The sequence below is a fragment of the Salvia miltiorrhiza genome, chromosome 7 (assembly GCF_028751815.1).
Source record: "Salvia miltiorrhiza cultivar Shanhuang (shh) chromosome 7, IMPLAD_Smil_shh, whole genome shotgun sequence".
In the NCBI taxonomy this organism is placed as follows: domain Eukaryota; kingdom Viridiplantae; phylum Streptophyta; class Magnoliopsida; order Lamiales; family Lamiaceae; genus Salvia; species Salvia miltiorrhiza.
The window spans coordinates 736708-754986 of NC_080393.1; the positions used below are offsets into that span (position 1 = coordinate 736708).

The window sequence follows — 18279 nt, forward strand, 5'->3', positions numbered from 1 at the left end:
ATTACAACAGTTTTCTCTTAGGAAGAGAGAGAGAGAGAGAGAGAGAGAGAGAGAGAGAGAGAGAGAGTATAAACCAGACATTACACTATCTTCATTACCTACTAAAATATGTAATTGCACATTTTTTTTTGTCAAATCTTACCTTATATGGCTTTGCTCATATCTAGCTCTTTCTGCTCTTCTTCTTTGGAGATGGAATACACCTATAATTGCCTTCTTCTTCTTCTTCTTCTTTTTTTTTTTTTTTTTGAATTGGTGACTAGTTGGTTTAGTTTTACTTGAAAGAATCTTATCTTTTATTTTGTCTTAGTGATTCTAAATTAGATTATACAAATCAAAGGAAATCAAAAGAATACAGAAGGCTGAGAACAAAAAGATCAGAACCCATGTGAAATTACAAACAAAAAAACAAGGTTTCGTGCCTCATTAAAACTTCGAACAAGTCAAGAATATTCGTCTAAAATTGAACAACAAACTAACATAAATTAGATATTTTTCATCATCACAATTGATAGTTTATATTAAAATATTGAAATTATTTATTTGGAAATTCAAGACATCAGTTTTAGGATTTTTCAATTTTGGCTTTTGCAAATATTTGTGAAATCCCTTTGATTAGCTTGTATGATCATTCATTCAATAAGGAAGAATGTCACATTCAGTAACTTTGAAAAATAATCTGGTAAAGATTACAGAAGATAACCCAACCCTTCACAGACAAGAGAAAATAGTTTCCCAACAATAAGAAGAAGAATTTGATGCAATCTATCTATGATTTGCCGTGCTTGTTGAACCACACACCGATGTTCAGGTAGCTCTCGTAGTCTGACTGCGGCCTGCAACAAGAACAACGCAATCAGACTCATAACACCGCGTTTTATTAGGACACGAAGCATGGTTTCGACAGCATTGGATGCCTTACTTGTCAATGCCGTGTACATCATTGGGGAAGACAATGACCTTAGTTTCGACTCCTTTTTCTTTCAATGCCCGTGCATACTACATGGCCGGAAAATCAGAGCAAATTAGGCGGCTAGATGACACGGTTGCAACTTGCAAGCATGAAATTCAGACACAATACCAACTGTGTGAAAAACTCAATCATGGATGCTACGTCGTTCTAACAATCTTTGATCACTTATGTTGGACAAAGAACGCGCATATTTTGGGCTAAACAGTGATATCAACACTTAAACTTCACTAAAACACAAGTAAGAAAACTTCACAGTGGGCATACGTATGCTACTTCATCGTGATTCGAGGCAATAAATAGCACACGGCCTTACTTGTATTCCGTTAGAAACTGGTACACGGAGATCCTGAGCACCAAGCAGAAAAATCGTGGGGGTTTTGACCTGGAAAAGTACTAAAAACTCAGCAGAAGACACTGTTTCAACTTTCAAGTATTAAAATTTCGCAATATCTAACTGTTCTATTAGCTTTGATTCCAAATTTTCAACGTCTCCACACGAGTCATACCTTTGAGATATGAGCAATAGGAGACTTGCTATGAAGAAGAGCCAGGTGTTCTGCAGAAGGGGATTCAGTGAAGATAGAGTTTCCCTCACTTCCATAAGCCTCGAAGAAACACCAATCGGGAATATCAGATGTGCCGACCATCAGAGCAAGGTTGCATACGGGGTTCCTAGCAGCTGCTGCAACAAACCTTTCTGGTGCCTGGAAAGACAAGACGAATAAGACAGATGAGTCGGGATGCAATATATGTATCCTAGGTAGTGGTCTGGCAGCAAATTACAAACCCGAGTGGCTCAGTACAGCCACCGATCACCAGAGCTGTTAAAGACGTAGTAGTGGAAGAACCATTCTACCTGACCAATCAAGTGTGTAGTCAAAAATCCACCGTGCGAGCCACCAACAACAAATATTTTAGATGGATCCGCAAGTCCCTTGCCAATGACATAGTCTAGTGCAGTGAGTACGTCATTCACATCCTGCATCACGTCGATGAATCTAAAACACACAATTTCCTAACAGTAAGAATGAATACTGCTCTTAAATAAAATAAATAATCGTACCTGGGACCCGATGTTTCCTGGAAGAGATTGCAATGCTTCCTCACCAAATCCCAGAGAACCCCTGCCATGCACAGTTGAATTAGAGCACAATCAAGTTAGAAGCAGCTTTAACTTTAATGTAAATGAGCTATAACCGGGGATCGTGTACCTATAATTCACAGTAAGTAAGCTATAACCAAGTGAGGATAGGAAAGCTAAGGACTTTGCGAAGCTTGCCACTAAAACAGAATGGGGACCTCCATGAAGGACAACAATTAACGGATCCGGCGATTCAGACTTCTTAGATTTTGATGATACATATATAGCTTCAAATGGTTTGCAGGCACCTAGAACAAATTGGAAAGTTCATGGACATGAATAATTTAATTAGAATATCTCGAAAGCAATGTAATGAAAGGCCTCCACTTTTTATAGACAAATGAATTGCAATTAACTGACACAAGAATATCAGAAATCCTAAATCTTTCCATTATAAGTCAGAGTAGCACAACTGTGTTAACTCGTGTTTGGAAGACAGATTCATCTAATTTTATTAAGCACCTTTTGTAAGATTCTCAGAGACATCCTTGACCGGAATATTCATGATGTCAAACTGTTGTGATGCCAACATCGACGAAACCTGCAAACGATCTCAACATGATTAGTCATGACGGTGAGAAGCAAGAACGGATAAAATAAAGAACTTTGTATAATATACAAGAATCTGATACCTTCTCAGAGCATGTGGTAATGGGGCTTGAAACATCTGACCAACTCCATTTTGCATCGGCAGATATCTTTCCAACCAAACTGCCGTACTTAATTTCAGGAATATTAACAGGACTGCTGCATACTTCAACACAGGAATAAAAAAGATCATTTCATGTGATAAAATCAGAACATGGATAGCCTGCCTCAGACAAAGTATCTTCTCCTACCAGCAATAATATTGTCACTGTCTATGGCTAGGACATCCCATGAAGACCTTGAATCATTAGGGGTAATCCGTGATACTTGTCCACTGTAAATCACAAAAAGGCATTATTTTTATCGTGGAGGAGAGAGATTATTAGTATTGATTATTCAGCATAACACTGAGTTACCTTAACACATTCACTGAAAGTATTGTTTGAACACTACCCCAAATAGAAGATAAAACCATTGTGTGACCATCAGAAAGCCATGGCTCGCTAAGTAACTTAGAGCAATAAAGCCCGGGAAAGCAGCCATCCTCAGGACACATGACGACAGGAACCTAAAGATACCAGAGAACTACTCAGTTATGTTTTAACTGAATCTGTTGATTCAACTTCATCCAAACCATTTACGTTTATAGTCATTGGTTTTACGAGTCCTTATGGTTAAACTGGTAGAATTATTTAGGTACCAGATACATTCCTTTAGAATCTTGAAGAATAATGAGCTTATGGTGGCATTTGAGCAAAACTTCTTGCCTCCAAATTTCCTTTTCAACCCCAAAGGAAGACTTCAACAGAAGCAATATTTGATTTTCTGTATTCCAACAATCTAATATTTTACATTTTTATTATAATGAAAGAGCTTCCTCCCATGAACATGAAATTATAGATATTAGAATATTCTAAGCAAGCACGGTATACTGTATACATATAACACATTTGAAATTCAATGAGATTCATATTACTTACTTCCCTTATTCTTTCTGTTAGTTGACATTAATAGAACATGTGCATACCACATCAATAATTTTCAAAGGACCGAGTTTCCCATTCAAGGGCCACTCAATCTTGTGAAGTGAATCCGTTGCCGAGTGTGCCCCAGAATCAACAGAAGCTTTTGCCGACAAAAACACAAGGGATTTCCCATCTGGACTGAAGATATAGAAAGCAATTATTAAGCAAGAACTTCTTTATAGGATGGTTCAAACTTAAGGAAGAGCCTAGATGACACATTTAGAATATCAGTGTGATGTACTTATTGGCCTACAAACCTGAAACGGGGAAAGAATGCGCTACTTATGCTCTGGGTCAGTTTAATTATCAGTGAATCTTTAGCTGCATCACTTCTGAGAATAACAGAAAGAAACCAAATGAAGTGTACCGAGCCAAGTGAAGAGTATTCAAGTTTTCATAATGTACGATGAAAAAGGAATGGCTTCAAAAATAAACAAGCAGTATACTTTTAGCTAGTAACTTACCTGGTTACACTGGTGTCTGATTTAAAAGATGGAGCTTTGACTGCATACAGGGCACAAGGCCTGTTATAACAGTATTTGATACCTAACTTCCTAGTATCTGAAGGCCACCCAACAAAGACGAGATGCTGCTGGCCATCAACTGATGGAGCCCATACAACTTGCCCAACACTCAATTCCCTCCCGACTCCAGCAACGCCACGAACCTCTCCACTGCAGAATGTTTGTTTTCAGTTTTGTTTCTGAATCAGTCAGCTTCTCAAGCATTAGAACGCATAATTAACCATGTAAACCTGTTAACATCAATAACAAAAAGTGCTGGCTGTCTTTTCCCAGAATAAGTTTCTCCCCAGTCTTCTTCCCAATCACCTTGACCCTTCCAGCTACCACAGTCCGTATCTGTAGAAGCCTCCTTTTTGAAACCAAAACCATTAAATGTTGGTTTAGGGAGGTCTTGTTCCTCAGCAGCATACGCTATGACAGTTTCATCTGAGTTCCACGAAATTCCCTCGAACCTGCCACCACAAGAAATTAAACCAAGAACAGAAAGGAAGGTAGAATCAGGAATACAAATGCAACAAAATCAACTTAGATTTGTGAGAGATGCATGCATATGACAACAGTGACCATCACGCAAAGATATGCTTTAAACTCACTTTCACTCATGATAAGGACCTTGAAAATTGTTGACTCAAATAGGGATTCTCTAGTGTGTAAATATCTTATTGAAGAGAACTCAGAACTTCAGTATCTCCTCTCAGATCATGTAAAACAGTAGGAGCTGAACGTGACAGCATAACTAACTACTGTCTACTGATATAAGCTAAAACATTTTCCAACTATTAGTAAAGGATGCTAAGCTAGACTAATTACAATGAATACGAACCCTCTTACCCTCCAATTAGTTCCCACATTTCTCAGCCAGAATACATTATAGTGAAATTATTAAATAGCGTTTATTTACCATCCATCGGTATATACTGATCCGTGAACTTTGCGTGGAATAGAAAAGTCCTTCTTAAGTTCAGATGGACCCCATATTTCAAAGTGGGTTGGAGAGTCGCCTTCAGAATTTCTGACAACAAGAAGCTTTGATCCTGATGGAGAGGGAACCAATGCAGACACACCGGTCATCTCTATAGGGAATGGAGCCCAGTGAAAACTTACAGAATTGTCAATCTTTCGCGAAATATGACTGGATAGTATTGACTTTCTCCTCTTGTTGGACAAAAGATCCGGTTGACTAATTAAAAACATTGCACTCGTAGCATCTTCTACAGAAACATTACATGAATAAATAGTTGAAGTCAAACACGTATGCCCCTAATGAACATATATTACTAACATTGAACTTGGAACGAAAAACAAGCAGTCATACCGTTCTGAGGTTTGAAGGTCCACGCTTTATCGATGGTGGAAATTTTCACAAATGCTTGCAGTAACACAGACAAAGAAGCATATTCTTCTTGAACGGCTGCATCTACGCCTACTGGCATCTCTTTTGTTGGGATTCCTCCAGTATTATCCATTACTGATTGAACTGATAAATCCCTAGTTGCACCAAAAATGGAATTTTTATTCGTATAAATCATGATTACAAATTGGACATAACTCATAAGAAAGTGTGAAGCATTTCTCAATGAACAAGTAAAATGTCACCATCTCACAACTACAGTGAAATCAATCAATCTGCAAAGAAAGGAACAATCTTGCAAGCAAAAAACACTCCTTTTCATCACAACAAGCTACAAAAACATCCAATACCAACAATGGCACCGATTTAACAGAAAGCAAGGCGATGAAAACTCAATAAATACTAACACATGAGCTCTATTGCTTATGTTTTCACACAATAGAAATCGATAAGACATTAGGAAAAACAGATGTCAACATCAAATATGCAGTGCTTAACTGTTACATAGGTGAATTCGCGAAATCGAAACTGAGACATCTAAATACGTAATCTGCGATGAAATTAAGTGGAGTTCGAGAGAGTACCTGGATGAGATAGAGAAAGAGAGTGCAGATGAGAAAAATTGCTTCGTTTTGGAGAAGAAAGGGAGTGAAAAATGGGAGTTGAAATTGGAGAATAATTGTGGAGTTGTGAGTGTTGAAGTGAAATGGAGTAGTCTCAGATTCATCATCACCACCAATGCTTTTTTTTTTTTTTTTTTTTTTAATAGTAATATTTTTTTCCCTCTTATGATTGCGCATTTGGCGCACCAATCCAATTTTTTATTTCATAAATTTATGCAGTTACATTACCACTTGAATTAATTAAATAAAAAAAAAGTTATATACTTTTATTTATTTAAATAAAAGAACAAAAAAATAAATTACAATACGAATAATACAGTAACATCAACAATATATGCTCTATTGATAATTATTCATTTATGAGATACTTTAGAGAATATATTCTATTTGATGAGATTGAATAACAACAATAAACATCGATGATGAAATTGCATAATTATGATAGTGAGGTCATTTTTAGTATAATGTTAATAGCTTACATATTTTTATTAATATTATTGATAATTTAAAATTATTTTAAAAACTTCTACTATTTAAAATGGCTATATAATTTTTCTCCTTCTTATTTTACTCACTTGGCCTAATTATTTTCGACACGATTATTAAGAGAGTCAGATTGTATTATAAAGTATGTAAGTCTATATATTTTATAATAAAAATTTATTATTCAAAAAAGAAATAGTCTAAATCAGATGGGGACGATTCGAAAAGAAAATTTGTTCAAGTGAAATGGGACGAAGGGAATATAAAACAATATATTCTTAAAAATAAATCAATGGTAAATACATATCCATTAATCCATTATTATGATTTATAAAAAGGCTTGATATTTGCATGTGAACCAATGGATGCAACACACGTGGCGAAAAACTGTAATTTAAAACCATATTCCGTTATCCATACGACCGGTTGTTTGGATAATAAAAAAGAAAACTGAAACACAAATCAAAAGCTTCAAACACCTTTAAAAATGGCGGGTGCATCAGTGCTTCTCTCTAATGTAATCCCCAAAACTTCCCGCGAAAGATCTGAACTTCCTAAGACCATCAATGGAAATTCACACTCGATTTTGCTGAAATTCGGTCCGAATTATGGCTTGAAGAGTTCGACGAAATTGCGGGCCGGGCTGTCGCAGGTGGAGCCGGATCTCAACGAAGATCCCAAGGACAGATGGGCGACCCCCGGGATTCTAGAGGTATTTGAATATTTTCTTATAATCGAATCTGATTGTCATTGATTTCGTGGTTTCAAAGTTTTTTTTTTTCTTCATATTTTGGTTTTTTGTTGGTTGATTGAATGCAGGAGGATTATGTATACGGGAAGTATGATGGACATCACACATACTTTGAGAGTGATGATAGAGGTTACGTTTAATTTTCTATTTTAATTTATAAAGTTAATTATGCACGAATTGCAATTCTGGAAATAAGGAACAGATAGATATTTGGTATTTTGTGATAAGAATCTGACTGAGCATGTTCTGATGATTTCAGATTATAATGATTTTTATGTAGTCTTAACTCTTAACACAATTTGCAGTCACTATTAACCTCACAAATCACTGGTTGCAAAGGGGTTTTAGCATTTCATGATGTTTAATTGATTTAAGTGTCATTAGCTAGCTTGTCTTGGCTAGAACAGGTTATATGTTAGTACTGGTTTGTTTGTAAAGTTATTGGAATGAGTAATGAAATGCCAACGAAGCTCGTGATAGTTACCAAGAAAACAAACAGCTATCATCATTGTTATTGTCAGCACGAAGCTCGTTCTGACCTCTAACTCAAGTAATATTTGCACATTCTACGAATTGAACTGTTGAATCGGCTAATCCGTGGGGACATGTGTTGATACAAGGGCTGCAAAGTGTGACAAAAAGGGGGAGATGAAAGAGTAGTTGTTGCACTCCATGGTTTTTTTTTTGTTTGAGATGGAGCGATTGTTGAAGGGGGAGCTGGTACTCTTTGTTTATGGTGTTGGATGAGTTTGTGTGGCTGGTTTTGTCTACATAAATGAAGTGCTGTGTGTGGGCAAAGTTGTTGATCTGAGCTGGCCAAGGACTCTATGCTGTTTAAGGCCTATTATTATTAGCAATATATGTATCTATGACTTGCTACATGGCACAAGATAAGTCTTTCATGAAGTATAAAAAGGAAAGATTTGGAGTAGAGCATTTCCAAAGCCACAAAATAGATATGAGAGGGAGTTGGTATTTGTGTTTGAAACAATTTGTTCAAGTTTATGAGTAGTACTTAGAATTTGTATTAGGCATGTCGTCTTTGATGAAAGGTCCATTTGTATCCAATTCTTGAGCAAGGGAATTTGTCATTGTTCTTCTCTTTATTGTTGTTCAAACATGCAAAGATAAGCATTATTCATGTTGGATACCTGCTTTATCTTTCAACTTCGATTATTTTCAGGATCATTTTGGGGATCAATTGCTGAAGATTATGCAGCCATTGGTCCTCCTACAGGATTCCAAGGTATGAAATATATACTAATACCAATCAATATCCATAAATATGCAACAATGAGATTCCGAATTGTTTTCTGTGTGATGTAGGTCTTATTTCGTGGCTGTTTCTTCCTGCCATTGCTGCTGGGATGTACTTTGATGTTCCGGTAAATAATATCACAGACAACATTTTTGCTACCTTGACATCTCAGAATATCTGGAATGTTTTGCTCAGCTGTTTCTCCATACTTCTCTGATAAACGATTCTTTCACACCAAACGTGCAGGGGGAATACCTGTACATCGGTGCAGCTGTATTTACAGTGGTATTTTGCATCATCGAGATGGACAAGCCTAGCGAGCCACACAACTTTGAACCTCAAATATACAACATGGAGAGAGGAGCTCGCGACAAGCTGATATCTGATTACAACACCATGGACATCTGGGATTTCAACGAGAAATACGGGGAGCTATGGGATTTCACAGTGAAGAAGGACAACATCACAAAGAGATGAGGTTGAGGGAACTTCTATATCCAAAAGGTACATAAAATCTCTATTGTTTTCCTCCTTTTTTGGTCGATTCAAGAATTTGAGACATTGTGACTCAGTGAACAATCCTGTGTATATGTTTATACTCTTATATGTTGCAACACAATAGAAGATGAGTCTCACATGAAGGTTACAATACTTATGAATTACCCTTTATACTTGCTGATTATACTAAGATGACATCATTAATATGTAACTATACACAAATATACAACACATTGCACTATACCACTTGCTCGTTTGGAAACTAGCACTAGTTAATGTTATTTTTACTTTGTTGAGTTGTTCATGTGAACTGGTGGCCGCCTTCACAACTAGATGTTTTGGAAATTTAGTGATTGGGCTTGCTTGTGCTGTTGTGCAACTTGGAAATTTCATACAAATCTCTTGTTTTTTAATTCGAATTCACATAGGTTTCTTTCAAGTCTTGGACGGTTGTACCACTCAAGCAAGTTAATAGTCTTATTTTGAAATATTTTTCTGTCACGGGCTAATGGTGATGTGATGTGACTTTGTTAATCAAAAATCACTTGTAATACTATTTAAACATAAAAAATAACAATGAATGTGAGTTTGGATTTGACCCACAAAACAAGTCTTGCACAAAGTTTTGTGATATACTCCCTCTGTCGCACAAAAACATAAATATTTTTCCGTTTTTGGGTGTCTCATAAATATATGAACATTTCTATTTTTGGACACTACCCCACCACAATCCCTTTACTTTTTATCTCTATTTTTTATAAGGTGGGACCCTTTCTCCACTCACAATACACTTTTATCTAACATTTCTTAAAATTTGTGCCACTTACAAATGTTCATATTTTTGTGAGACGGAGGGAGTAGTATTTTCTGCACATTGTGTTTAGTAGATTATTGTTTAAAGTAGAGATCTTGTGTTTGTTTTTTGCAAGTTATGTGTCTTTGATTGAAAACTACTAGTAGGATGAGAAAATATTGTTCCTTTATAGAATATTAATATATAAAATGAAACTCCAAATTCCAATTTAATGAACTAATTAATCTAGAAGGTATCAAAGGGATAAAATTTTGAAATTCATGAATAAGTAATCAATTGCACTAACAGTAGAGTCAATGGAGGCTATGACTTCTTGACTCTATTGGTGTGTTGAATTGGTCACAGAGGGAAAATTTGATGCAATCCTTGGGAATATTTATGATTATTTTTTTACATATTGAGTACCACAAAATTAAATATGGAAGTTTTGCACAATTTTTTTTATACGTTAGGTATTAATTAATAAAATCGATAATTCAAAATATAATTAGAAAAATCGTGACAGTTTAAGATATAATTGAAGTTTAAGTTAATTTATTTTTTAGATCACAAATTCATAGAATTTTCAAATGGTATCAATATAAGAAAAAACATACATCAATCTTTTTTTAAAATAAATAACACAAACATCAAAACTTACTGTATTATACTATCTCCATCCCAAAAATTATATTTCCTCCGTCCACGATAAATGTGAATTCATCTACAATAAATATACTCCCTCCGTCCCAATATTGTTGGCCACATTTGGTTTCGGCACGGGAATTAAGGAGTTGTAGATTAGTATTTTAAGTGTGTGGGTAATATAGTATAAAAGTAATAAAGTAGGAGAGAGAAGGTGATAAAGTATGAGAGAGAAGGTAATAAAATGATAAAGTAGAAGAGAGAATGTGATAAAGTATGAGAGAGAATGTAATAAAGTGATAAAGTAGGAGAGATAATGTGATAAAGTAAGAGATTGAATGTGATAAATATTTCCATTTTAGGAAAGTGGCCAACAATAGTGGGACAAACTAAAAAGGAAATGTGGCCAACAATATTGGGACGGAGGGAGTAATTTTTTCACATGATACATATTTTTCAATATTTTTCTAGAGCTCGTGGTTTTACAATGGGACGAAGAGAGTAATCCAATTTCCAAACCTCAAACACATCTTTGAATTGTCAAAAAACAATAAATAAGGTTGACTATATTAGTTTCCACAATGTGGGACCCAACCAAGACAAAAGTCCCACTCACATTACATTATACACATTTAAAATATTATGGTATTTTTTTTATTTTTTATTTTTTATTTTGAAACAATGGTATTATATACATTTAAAATATTATGGTATTTTTTTTTTTTTTGAAACAATGGTATTATACACATTTAAAATATTATGGTATGTATAAATACCTAAATAACCAACTATGCTTCTTGAGTCCTTGACTTCAATCTTGCCATAAACCACAAAAATAAAAATCTTCATCACTTCCATTTCTTCATCAAAAAAAAAAAAAAAACTGTAAAAATGAAAATCAAATCCCACCATCTCCCTCCACTGATCCTCCTCCTCCTATGGTACAACACCAATCAGCACAACGTACAAGCCCAGCAGCTCCCCTCCACCATCGGCTACAACTGCACCGCCAACCAATCCTCCACCCCCTGCGACACCTACGTCTTCTACAGAGCCGCCGCGCCGGACTTCCTCGACCTCGCCGCCGTCGGCGATCTCTTCTCCGTCAGCCGCCCCGCCATCTCGCGGCCGAGCAACATCTCCTCCCCCGCCTCGCGCCTCCTCCCCGACCAAACCCTCTTCGTCCCCATCAAGTGCTCCTGCAACAACGTCAACACCAGCGTCACCATCTCCTACGCGCCCCAGAACTTCACCATCAGGAGCGGCGACACCTTCTACCTCGTCTCCACGATCAGCTACCAAAACCTCACCACTTTCCAATCCGTGGAGGTCGTGAACCCTAATTTCACCCCCACGCGGCTCGAGGTCGGAGACGTCATCGTTTTCCCCATCTTCTGCAAGTGCCCTACCCCGTCGCAGCTGCGGAGCGGCGTCAATTACCTAATCAGCTACGTCTTCCAACCCTCCGACAGCTTGGCCGCCGTCGCATCGAGGTTAGGAGCGTCGGAGCAGTCGATCACCGAAGTTAACGGCGGTGAGATTAATCCGTTTGACACAATTTTCGTCCCGGTTTCGAATTTACCTAATTTGACGCAGCCTGTGGTTCCGCCTCTCTCTCCTCCGGCGAGAGAGAGGAAAGGGGCGGTGATCGGGCTGGGGATCGGGCTTGGAGTGTGTGGGGCGCTGCTGATTCTGGTGTGTGGGGTTTGGTATTGTAGAGAGAGAGGGAGAGAGTATAGGGATGTGGAGAAGCAGCAGCAGAAGAAAGGGGATGGATTGTTGAAGGCGGAGAAGGTGAGTTTGATGGCTGATGTCTCCGGCTGCTTGGATAAGTATAAAGTGTTCGAAATCGAGGAATTGAAAGTTGCAACAGATGGATTTGATGATAGATGCATTATCGAAGGCTCTGTATACAAAGGTAAGATCGATGGAGAGTGGTATGCCATCAAGAAAATGAAGTGGAATGCCTATGAAGAACTCAAGATCTTGCAGAAGGTAAAAAAAATTATTTCTTGTTTAATGTTTTATGCAGCTTTGTTTCAGTTTAAGCAGTTGAAGTTCTTGATTATATCTGATTAAGTTCTCATAGTGAATTTGAAGGAAGTGATGCAGAAGTCATTTTCATGGTTGTGGAAGAAGACCTATATCTTGAATGAATCAATGAATAAAGTAGTGTTTTGGTGAATGATACGTCTTAATCTTGTTTAGAATCTATGATTTTTTAAGAGCTTATGCAAGTTGGCTTATTGTTATTTGTTTTCTTCAAGGAGAAGGTTCTCTTGTTTAAAAAATCATTATCTGTTGGATTATTCCATCAACCTGCAAAAATGGGTCCAAACAAGATGATTGGTAGTTCACATGTCATGATTGAATCAATGCTAAAAAAATGAATTCTTGATCAATCTTGAATGATGGATTAGCTTATCTAGTTTGTCTCTACTAAGAAAAGTATGAATTCTTGATCAATCTTGAATGATGGATTAGCTTATCTAGTTTGTCTCTACTAAGAAAAGTATGAATTCTTGAATTGCAGGTGAACCATGGTAACTTAGTGAGGCTAGAAGGGTTCTGCATAGATCAAGAGGAAGGAAATTGCTACTTAGTGTACGAATACGCCGAAAACGGCTCTCTTTATTCATGGCTTCATGAAAGCAAGGCTGAGAAATTGAGTTGGAAAACAAGGCTAAGGATTGCCATTGATGTAGCAAATGGCCTTCAATACATCCACGAGCACACGAGGCCTAAAGTTGTGCACAAGGACATAAAGAGCAGCAACATCCTCTTGGACTCGAACATGAGAGCCAAAATCGCTAACTTTGGGCTTGCGAAATCGGGCTGCAATGCCATAACAATGCACATTGTGGGCACACAGGGCTACATTGCCCCTGAGTACCTTGCTGATGGGGTGGTCTCCACCAAGATGGACGTGTTCTCCTTCGGGGTGGTGCTGCTCGAGCTCATCTCGGGCCGGGAGGCCCGGGACGAGCAGGGGAACGTGCTGTGGGCTAGTGCTAGTGGAGTTATGGATGGCAAGGAGGAGAAGAAGTTGAGGAAGGTTAGGGAGTGGATGGATGAATGCCTTCTCAGAGAGTCGTGCACGATGGAGAGCGTGTCGAGCGTGATGGCCGTGGCCGTTGCTTGCCTGCATAAGGATCCTGCTAGGAGGCCTAGCATGGTGGAGATTGTGTATGCATTGTCTAAGAGTGATGATCTCTTCTTTGATGTGTCTGAGGATAATGGACTCTCTCCTAGGACGGTGGTTGCTAGGTGAGGCGAGGCGAGGCAGTCGAATCTCTTCGTTGCAAACGGGGTTTCATCTTCTGTTCTCGTATATATTGATGATGTCATTCGATACCAGTGACATCTTGCGATGATAGTGCTAGTTTCTTTAATGGACTCCTCTCCTAGAGCGGTGGTTGCTAGGCGAGGCGATGCGAGGCAGTCGGATCTCTTCGATGCAAACGGGGGTTCATCTTCTGTTCGTGTGTATATCGATGATGTCATTCAATATTAGCGACATGCTGAGATGATAGGGCTAATTTTTTAATGGAAGGCTTATGTTTGAGGCTGTGTAAATATAATGTTTGGAGTTAATGTGATTTTTGTAATATCATGTTGTATATTTATCTTCCCTTTATGCCTAGAATGTATACAAGCGAGGTATCAAATTTTATGAGAGGTTTTTTTAATTATTTCATCCTCACCTAAAATTTCGACTTTGATATCATCTGTAATGATCTAACTCCAAATTGATTATTTTTTTTTGAGAGGGAAGGCGTGTTATTTTATTACGCTAAATCGTTGATTACAATATCCCTTAACCAACGAGGGTAATCGTCCTTCCAGACTTGCCTATTCTCGGTACTACGCGCAAACTGCGCCAACGCATGAGCTGCCATATTGGCCGTGCGAAACATATGAAAAACTCCAAACATACCATTCTCCCTAGCCACCATGAGGATCTCCTGGATATCATCGGGTAAGAAGTCCCGATCATCCGCTGGCTCTGCCATAACCCTTGCCGCCAACATGGAGTCGGTGAAGACGCTAAACGGCGCCAAGTCCAGTTCCACGCAGAGGACAATTCCCTGCACAACAGCCATTATCTCGGCCATAAGCGGGTTAGACGTGGGTCTCGTGCGTTTAGACATAGCAGCGCAAATCTTGCCGTTGCTGTCCCGAACGATGACGCCCACACCAAAAGCACTCGATTGGTCATCAAAGAGAGCATCCACATCAACTCTAAGGGTGCCGCGCTGCGGGCACAGCCATCTCCTGTCTCCCATCGTCATTCCCATGATTGAGTTCATGGCAAAGGTTGGTTTTGCTTTCTGGAACGTTTCCCACATTATGAGGCATTGTGTTTCTGACACGCCTCCTTTCTCTCCCTTGTTCTCATGCTTCGCTCTACACTTCTCCACCCAAATCTGCCACGCCATAAGAACCCAGAGCTCATAGTCAGTTTCCGCGAACTCCGCCCTCATTGCATCAGCAATACCATGCATATCAAGGTGAGCGGCCTTGGCAAGGATTTGCCAAAACCGTGACCCACGCCAAATCTGTCGCAAGGTTGAACAGAAGAAGAGGCCATGTTCTGTAGAATCCCATTGGCTATGACAAAGAGTGCAGATCCCTTCCACCGGAACGTGATGCTCCCGCAAGTTAGCTTCAGTTGGGATCAAATGATTCAGAGCTCTCCACCAGAAGATTTTTGCTTTCGGTGGTATGGACAAGTTCCATACGTTTCTACTCCACCACTTCTCCTCCCTTCTGCTGCTACAAGCATGTTGATCATAGAAGCCCACGCATAAGAGATACGCTGATTTTACCGAGAAAGCCCCTTTTGGATCATACCGCCAAGCAACTTCATCGTTGTTGCCATGTTCAGCAATTGGGGTCTTGCAAACAGCTTCCACATCGGGGGGCCACATGAGGGTCTCCAACTTTTCCTTATTCCAACTCCTTCCCCTATTTATAAACTCCGCCACCCTCACATCTTCCCGACCGGTCTCCCCTCGCTGCAGCAACACTCCCCTATTTGCCTTTGGAACCCAAACATCCTTAAAGATTTTGATATTGCGTCCGTCTCCCACTTTCCAGAACATGCCCCTGTCAACAAGTTCGCGGCTCCAAGCTAGGGACCTCCATATGTACGACGCACCAGGACGAACATCGGCATGTAGAATGTCCCCATCTTTAAAATATCGTGCTTTGAAAACTCTTGCCATAAGGGAGCTCGGGTTCTTGATCATTTTCCAGACTTGCTTCGCAAGAAGCGCTTTATTAAAACTCCGAAGGTCCCGGAAGCCCATTCCACCCCTTTCTTTTGGGATACACATCTTCTCCCATTTTCTCCAATGCATATGCCGTCTGTCCTCCTTATCACCCCACCAATATCCGGCACTCAAACGATTAATATCATCAATGATGGATTCCGGTAGCCTGAAACACTGCATCGCATATGTGGGGACAGCTTGGATTACCGACTTCAAGAGAACCTCTTTCCCGGCCCCCGAAAACTCACGCTGGTTCCATCCTTCAAGCTTCCTCTGGACTTTTTCCACAATATAGCTGAATTGAAGTCTTTTATGGCGTAGTGAGAAAGCTGGCAGTCCAAGGTAGCGTTGAATGCCTTCTCCTGCTCTAACATTCAAAACTCGTAGGACCTCAGCTTGAGCGACATCTGAGGTATTCGGGCTGAACGAGGCAGACGACTTGTCGAAGTTAATCCGTTGCCCAGAGGCCAATTCATAAGCTCTCAGTATTTCCTTGATGTTTCGCGCTTCTGTTGCATTAGCCTTAAAGAAAATAAGGCTGTCATCAGCGAAGAAAAGATGAGAAATATTTATCTCCCCCGGCACAATTGGAACTCCATGCATGATTTTTTGCCTTTGCGCTTGATGAAATAGAGATGACAGACCATGAGCACAAAGGACAAAGAGAATCGGGGACAGTGGGTCCCCTTGTCGCAGCCCCCTAGTCGGCTTGAGATCGCCATACACACACCGATTCACAAGAAAACTGAAAGAGACAGATCGTACGCACCTCATGATCACCTTTCGCATTCAAACGATTAATATCATCAATGATGGATTCCGGTAGCCTGAAACACTGCATCGCATATGTGGGGACAGCTTGGATTACCGACTTCAAGAGAACCTTTTTCCCGGCCCCCGAAAACTCACGCTGGTTCCATCCTTCAAGCTTCCTCTGGACTTTTTCCACAATATAGCTGAATTGAAGTCTTTTATGGCGTAGTGAGAAAGCTGGCAGTCCAAGGTAGCGTTGAATGCCTTCTCCTGCTCTAACATTCAAAACTCGTAGGACCTCAGCTTGAGCGACATCTGAGGTATTCGGGCTGAACGAGGCAGACGACTTGTCGAAGTTAATCCGTTGCCCAGAGGCCAATTCATAAGCTCTCAGTATTTCCTTGATGTTTCGCGCTTCTGTTGCATTAGCCTTAAAGAAAATAAGGCTGTCATCAGCGAAGAAAAGATGAGAAATATTTATCTCCCCCGGCACAATTGGAACTCCATGCATGATTTTTTGCCTTTGCGCTTGATGAAATAGAGATGACAGACCATGAGCACAAAGGACAAAGAGAATCGGGGACAGTGGGTCCCCTTGTCGCAGCCCCCTAGTCGGCTTGAGATCGCCATACACACACCGATTCACAAGAAAACTGAAAGAGACAGATCGTACGCACCTCATGATCACCTTTCGCATTCTATCTGGAAAACCCATCTTAGTCATGACCGCCTCCAAGAAATTCCATTCGACCCTGTCATATGCTTTGCTCATGTCGAGCTTGAGTGCCACCATTCCATCTCTACCCTTCCTTCTATTTCGGAGCCAGTGTTGGCATTCAAAACTTATCAAGATGTTATCTGTAATGTGGCGTCCCTTGATGAAAGCGCTTTGGTTCTGATCCACCACCTTGCCAATAACCCCTCTCAGCCGATTTACTATAGCTTTAGAGATAATCTTGAAGATAGTATTACACATGCTGATTGGTCTGAAGTCCGCCACCTCCTCCGGCTTATTCTTCTTCGGAATCAGGCCAATGAGGGTTTTGTTCCAAGTCTCGAACTCCATGTCTCCATTAAGCACACAAAGAACCTGCCTTGTGATCTCCTCCCCCATCGCCGGCCAAAATCTCTGAAAAAACCGGGCATTAAAGCCGTCCGGTCCCGGGCTCTTTGAGGGGTTGAGGTGGAGCAGGTCCTGGTTCAGTGGCAAGGGTTAGGTCCAGAAGAGTGTTCGTGGGTGGATGTTGCAGAGATGAAAGGGCAGTTTCCGAATTTCAGCCTTGAGGACAAGGCTGTTTCGCCGAAGAGGGCAATTGATAGTGGAACGCAGAGTGGTGGCATAAAAGTTTATACTAGACGCAAGTCTAGGGCTCCTGCAGTCTAGCTGGAAGATTTGAACAATAATTATCTTTTTATTTATTGTTTATTATGTTTTCTTGTTGGTTAAGTTTTGCGGGCCTCTGTCTTCTACATGGGCCTTAGTAGGAGTTAGTATTTATTAGGCCTTTCCTGCAGAATTAGGGCAGAAAATATTATTTTGTGATTAGCGGCTTTACGCTGTGACAGAACCTCTCGTTCTGGGGACTTCATTAAGAAG

At 39.7% G+C, this 18279-nt stretch overlaps 3 protein-coding genes across 3 annotated transcripts; 2 read left to right on the plus strand and 1 right to left on the minus strand.

Moving 5' to 3' along the window:
• Positions 1-597: 597 nt before the first annotated feature.
• On the minus strand, positions 598-6403 carry LOC130991319 (acylamino-acid-releasing enzyme 1-like). The gene is made up of 18 exons (XM_057915454.1): positions 6187-6403; positions 5567-5739; positions 5153-5462; positions 4482-4703; positions 4192-4401; positions 3985-4059; positions 3730-3865; positions 3119-3270; positions 2954-3036; positions 2747-2868; positions 2577-2655; positions 2185-2362; positions 2037-2097; positions 1830-1952; positions 1480-1677; positions 1287-1355; positions 923-999; positions 598-836 (listed from the first exon to the last, which is right to left on the minus strand). Exons 1-18 carry the CDS (start codon positions 6330-6332, stop codon positions 770-772), a joined length of 2481 nt encoding a protein of 826 aa, XP_057771437.1. The 5' UTR covers positions 6333-6403; the 3' UTR covers positions 598-769.
• Positions 6404-6975: 572 nt separating this feature from the next.
• Positions 6976-9368, plus strand: LOC130991321 (photosynthetic NDH subunit of subcomplex B 5, chloroplastic). Its single transcript, XM_057915455.1, has 5 exons — positions 6976-7420; positions 7528-7588; positions 8643-8705; positions 8786-8844; positions 8964-9368. The coding sequence occupies exons 1-5, from the start codon at positions 7196-7198 to the stop codon at positions 9192-9194; spliced, it is 639 nt and encodes a 212-aa protein (XP_057771438.1). The 5' UTR covers positions 6976-7195; the 3' UTR covers positions 9195-9368.
• Positions 9369-11306: 1938 nt separating this feature from the next.
• LOC130991322 (serine/threonine receptor-like kinase NFP) lies at positions 11307-14350 on the plus strand. The gene is made up of 2 exons (XM_057915456.1): positions 11307-12648; positions 13187-14350. Exons 1-2 carry the CDS (start codon positions 11545-11547, stop codon positions 13922-13924), a joined length of 1842 nt encoding a protein of 613 aa, XP_057771439.1. The 5' UTR covers positions 11307-11544; the 3' UTR covers positions 13925-14350.
• The last annotated feature ends 3929 nt before the right edge of the window (positions 14351-18279 follow it).

Excerpts from the sequence above, each read along its gene's own strand:
- LOC130991319 (XM_057915454.1), bottom strand. The coding sequence starts at position 6,332 with ATGATGAATCTGAGACTACTCCATTTCACTTCAACACTCACAACTCCA. Across the intron at positions 5,740-6,186 it reads TCTTTCTCTATCTCATCCAG|GGATTTATCAGTTCAATCAG; the intron begins GTACTCTCTCGA and ends TGGTGCAACTAG. Across the intron at positions 1,356-1,479 it reads CTATTGCTCATATCTCAAAG|GTCAAAACCCCCACGATTTT; the intron begins GTATGACTCGTG and ends GTACTTTTCCAG.
- LOC130991321 (XM_057915455.1), top strand. The coding sequence starts at position 7,196 with ATGGCGGGTGCATCAGTGCTTCTCTCTAATGTAATCCCCAAAACTTCC. Across the intron at positions 8,706-8,785 it reads TCCTCCTACAGGATTCCAAG|GTCTTATTTCGTGGCTGTTT; the intron begins GTATGAAATATA and ends TGTGTGATGTAG. Across the intron at positions 8,845-8,963 it reads GGATGTACTTTGATGTTCCG|GGGGAATACCTGTACATCGG; the intron begins GTAAATAATATC and ends CCAAACGTGCAG.
- LOC130991322 (XM_057915456.1), top strand. The coding sequence starts at position 11,545 with ATGAAAATCAAATCCCACCATCTCCCTCCACTGATCCTCCTCCTCCTA. Across the intron at positions 12,649-13,186 it reads AACTCAAGATCTTGCAGAAG|GTGAACCATGGTAACTTAGT; the intron begins GTAAAAAAAATT and ends CTTGAATTGCAG.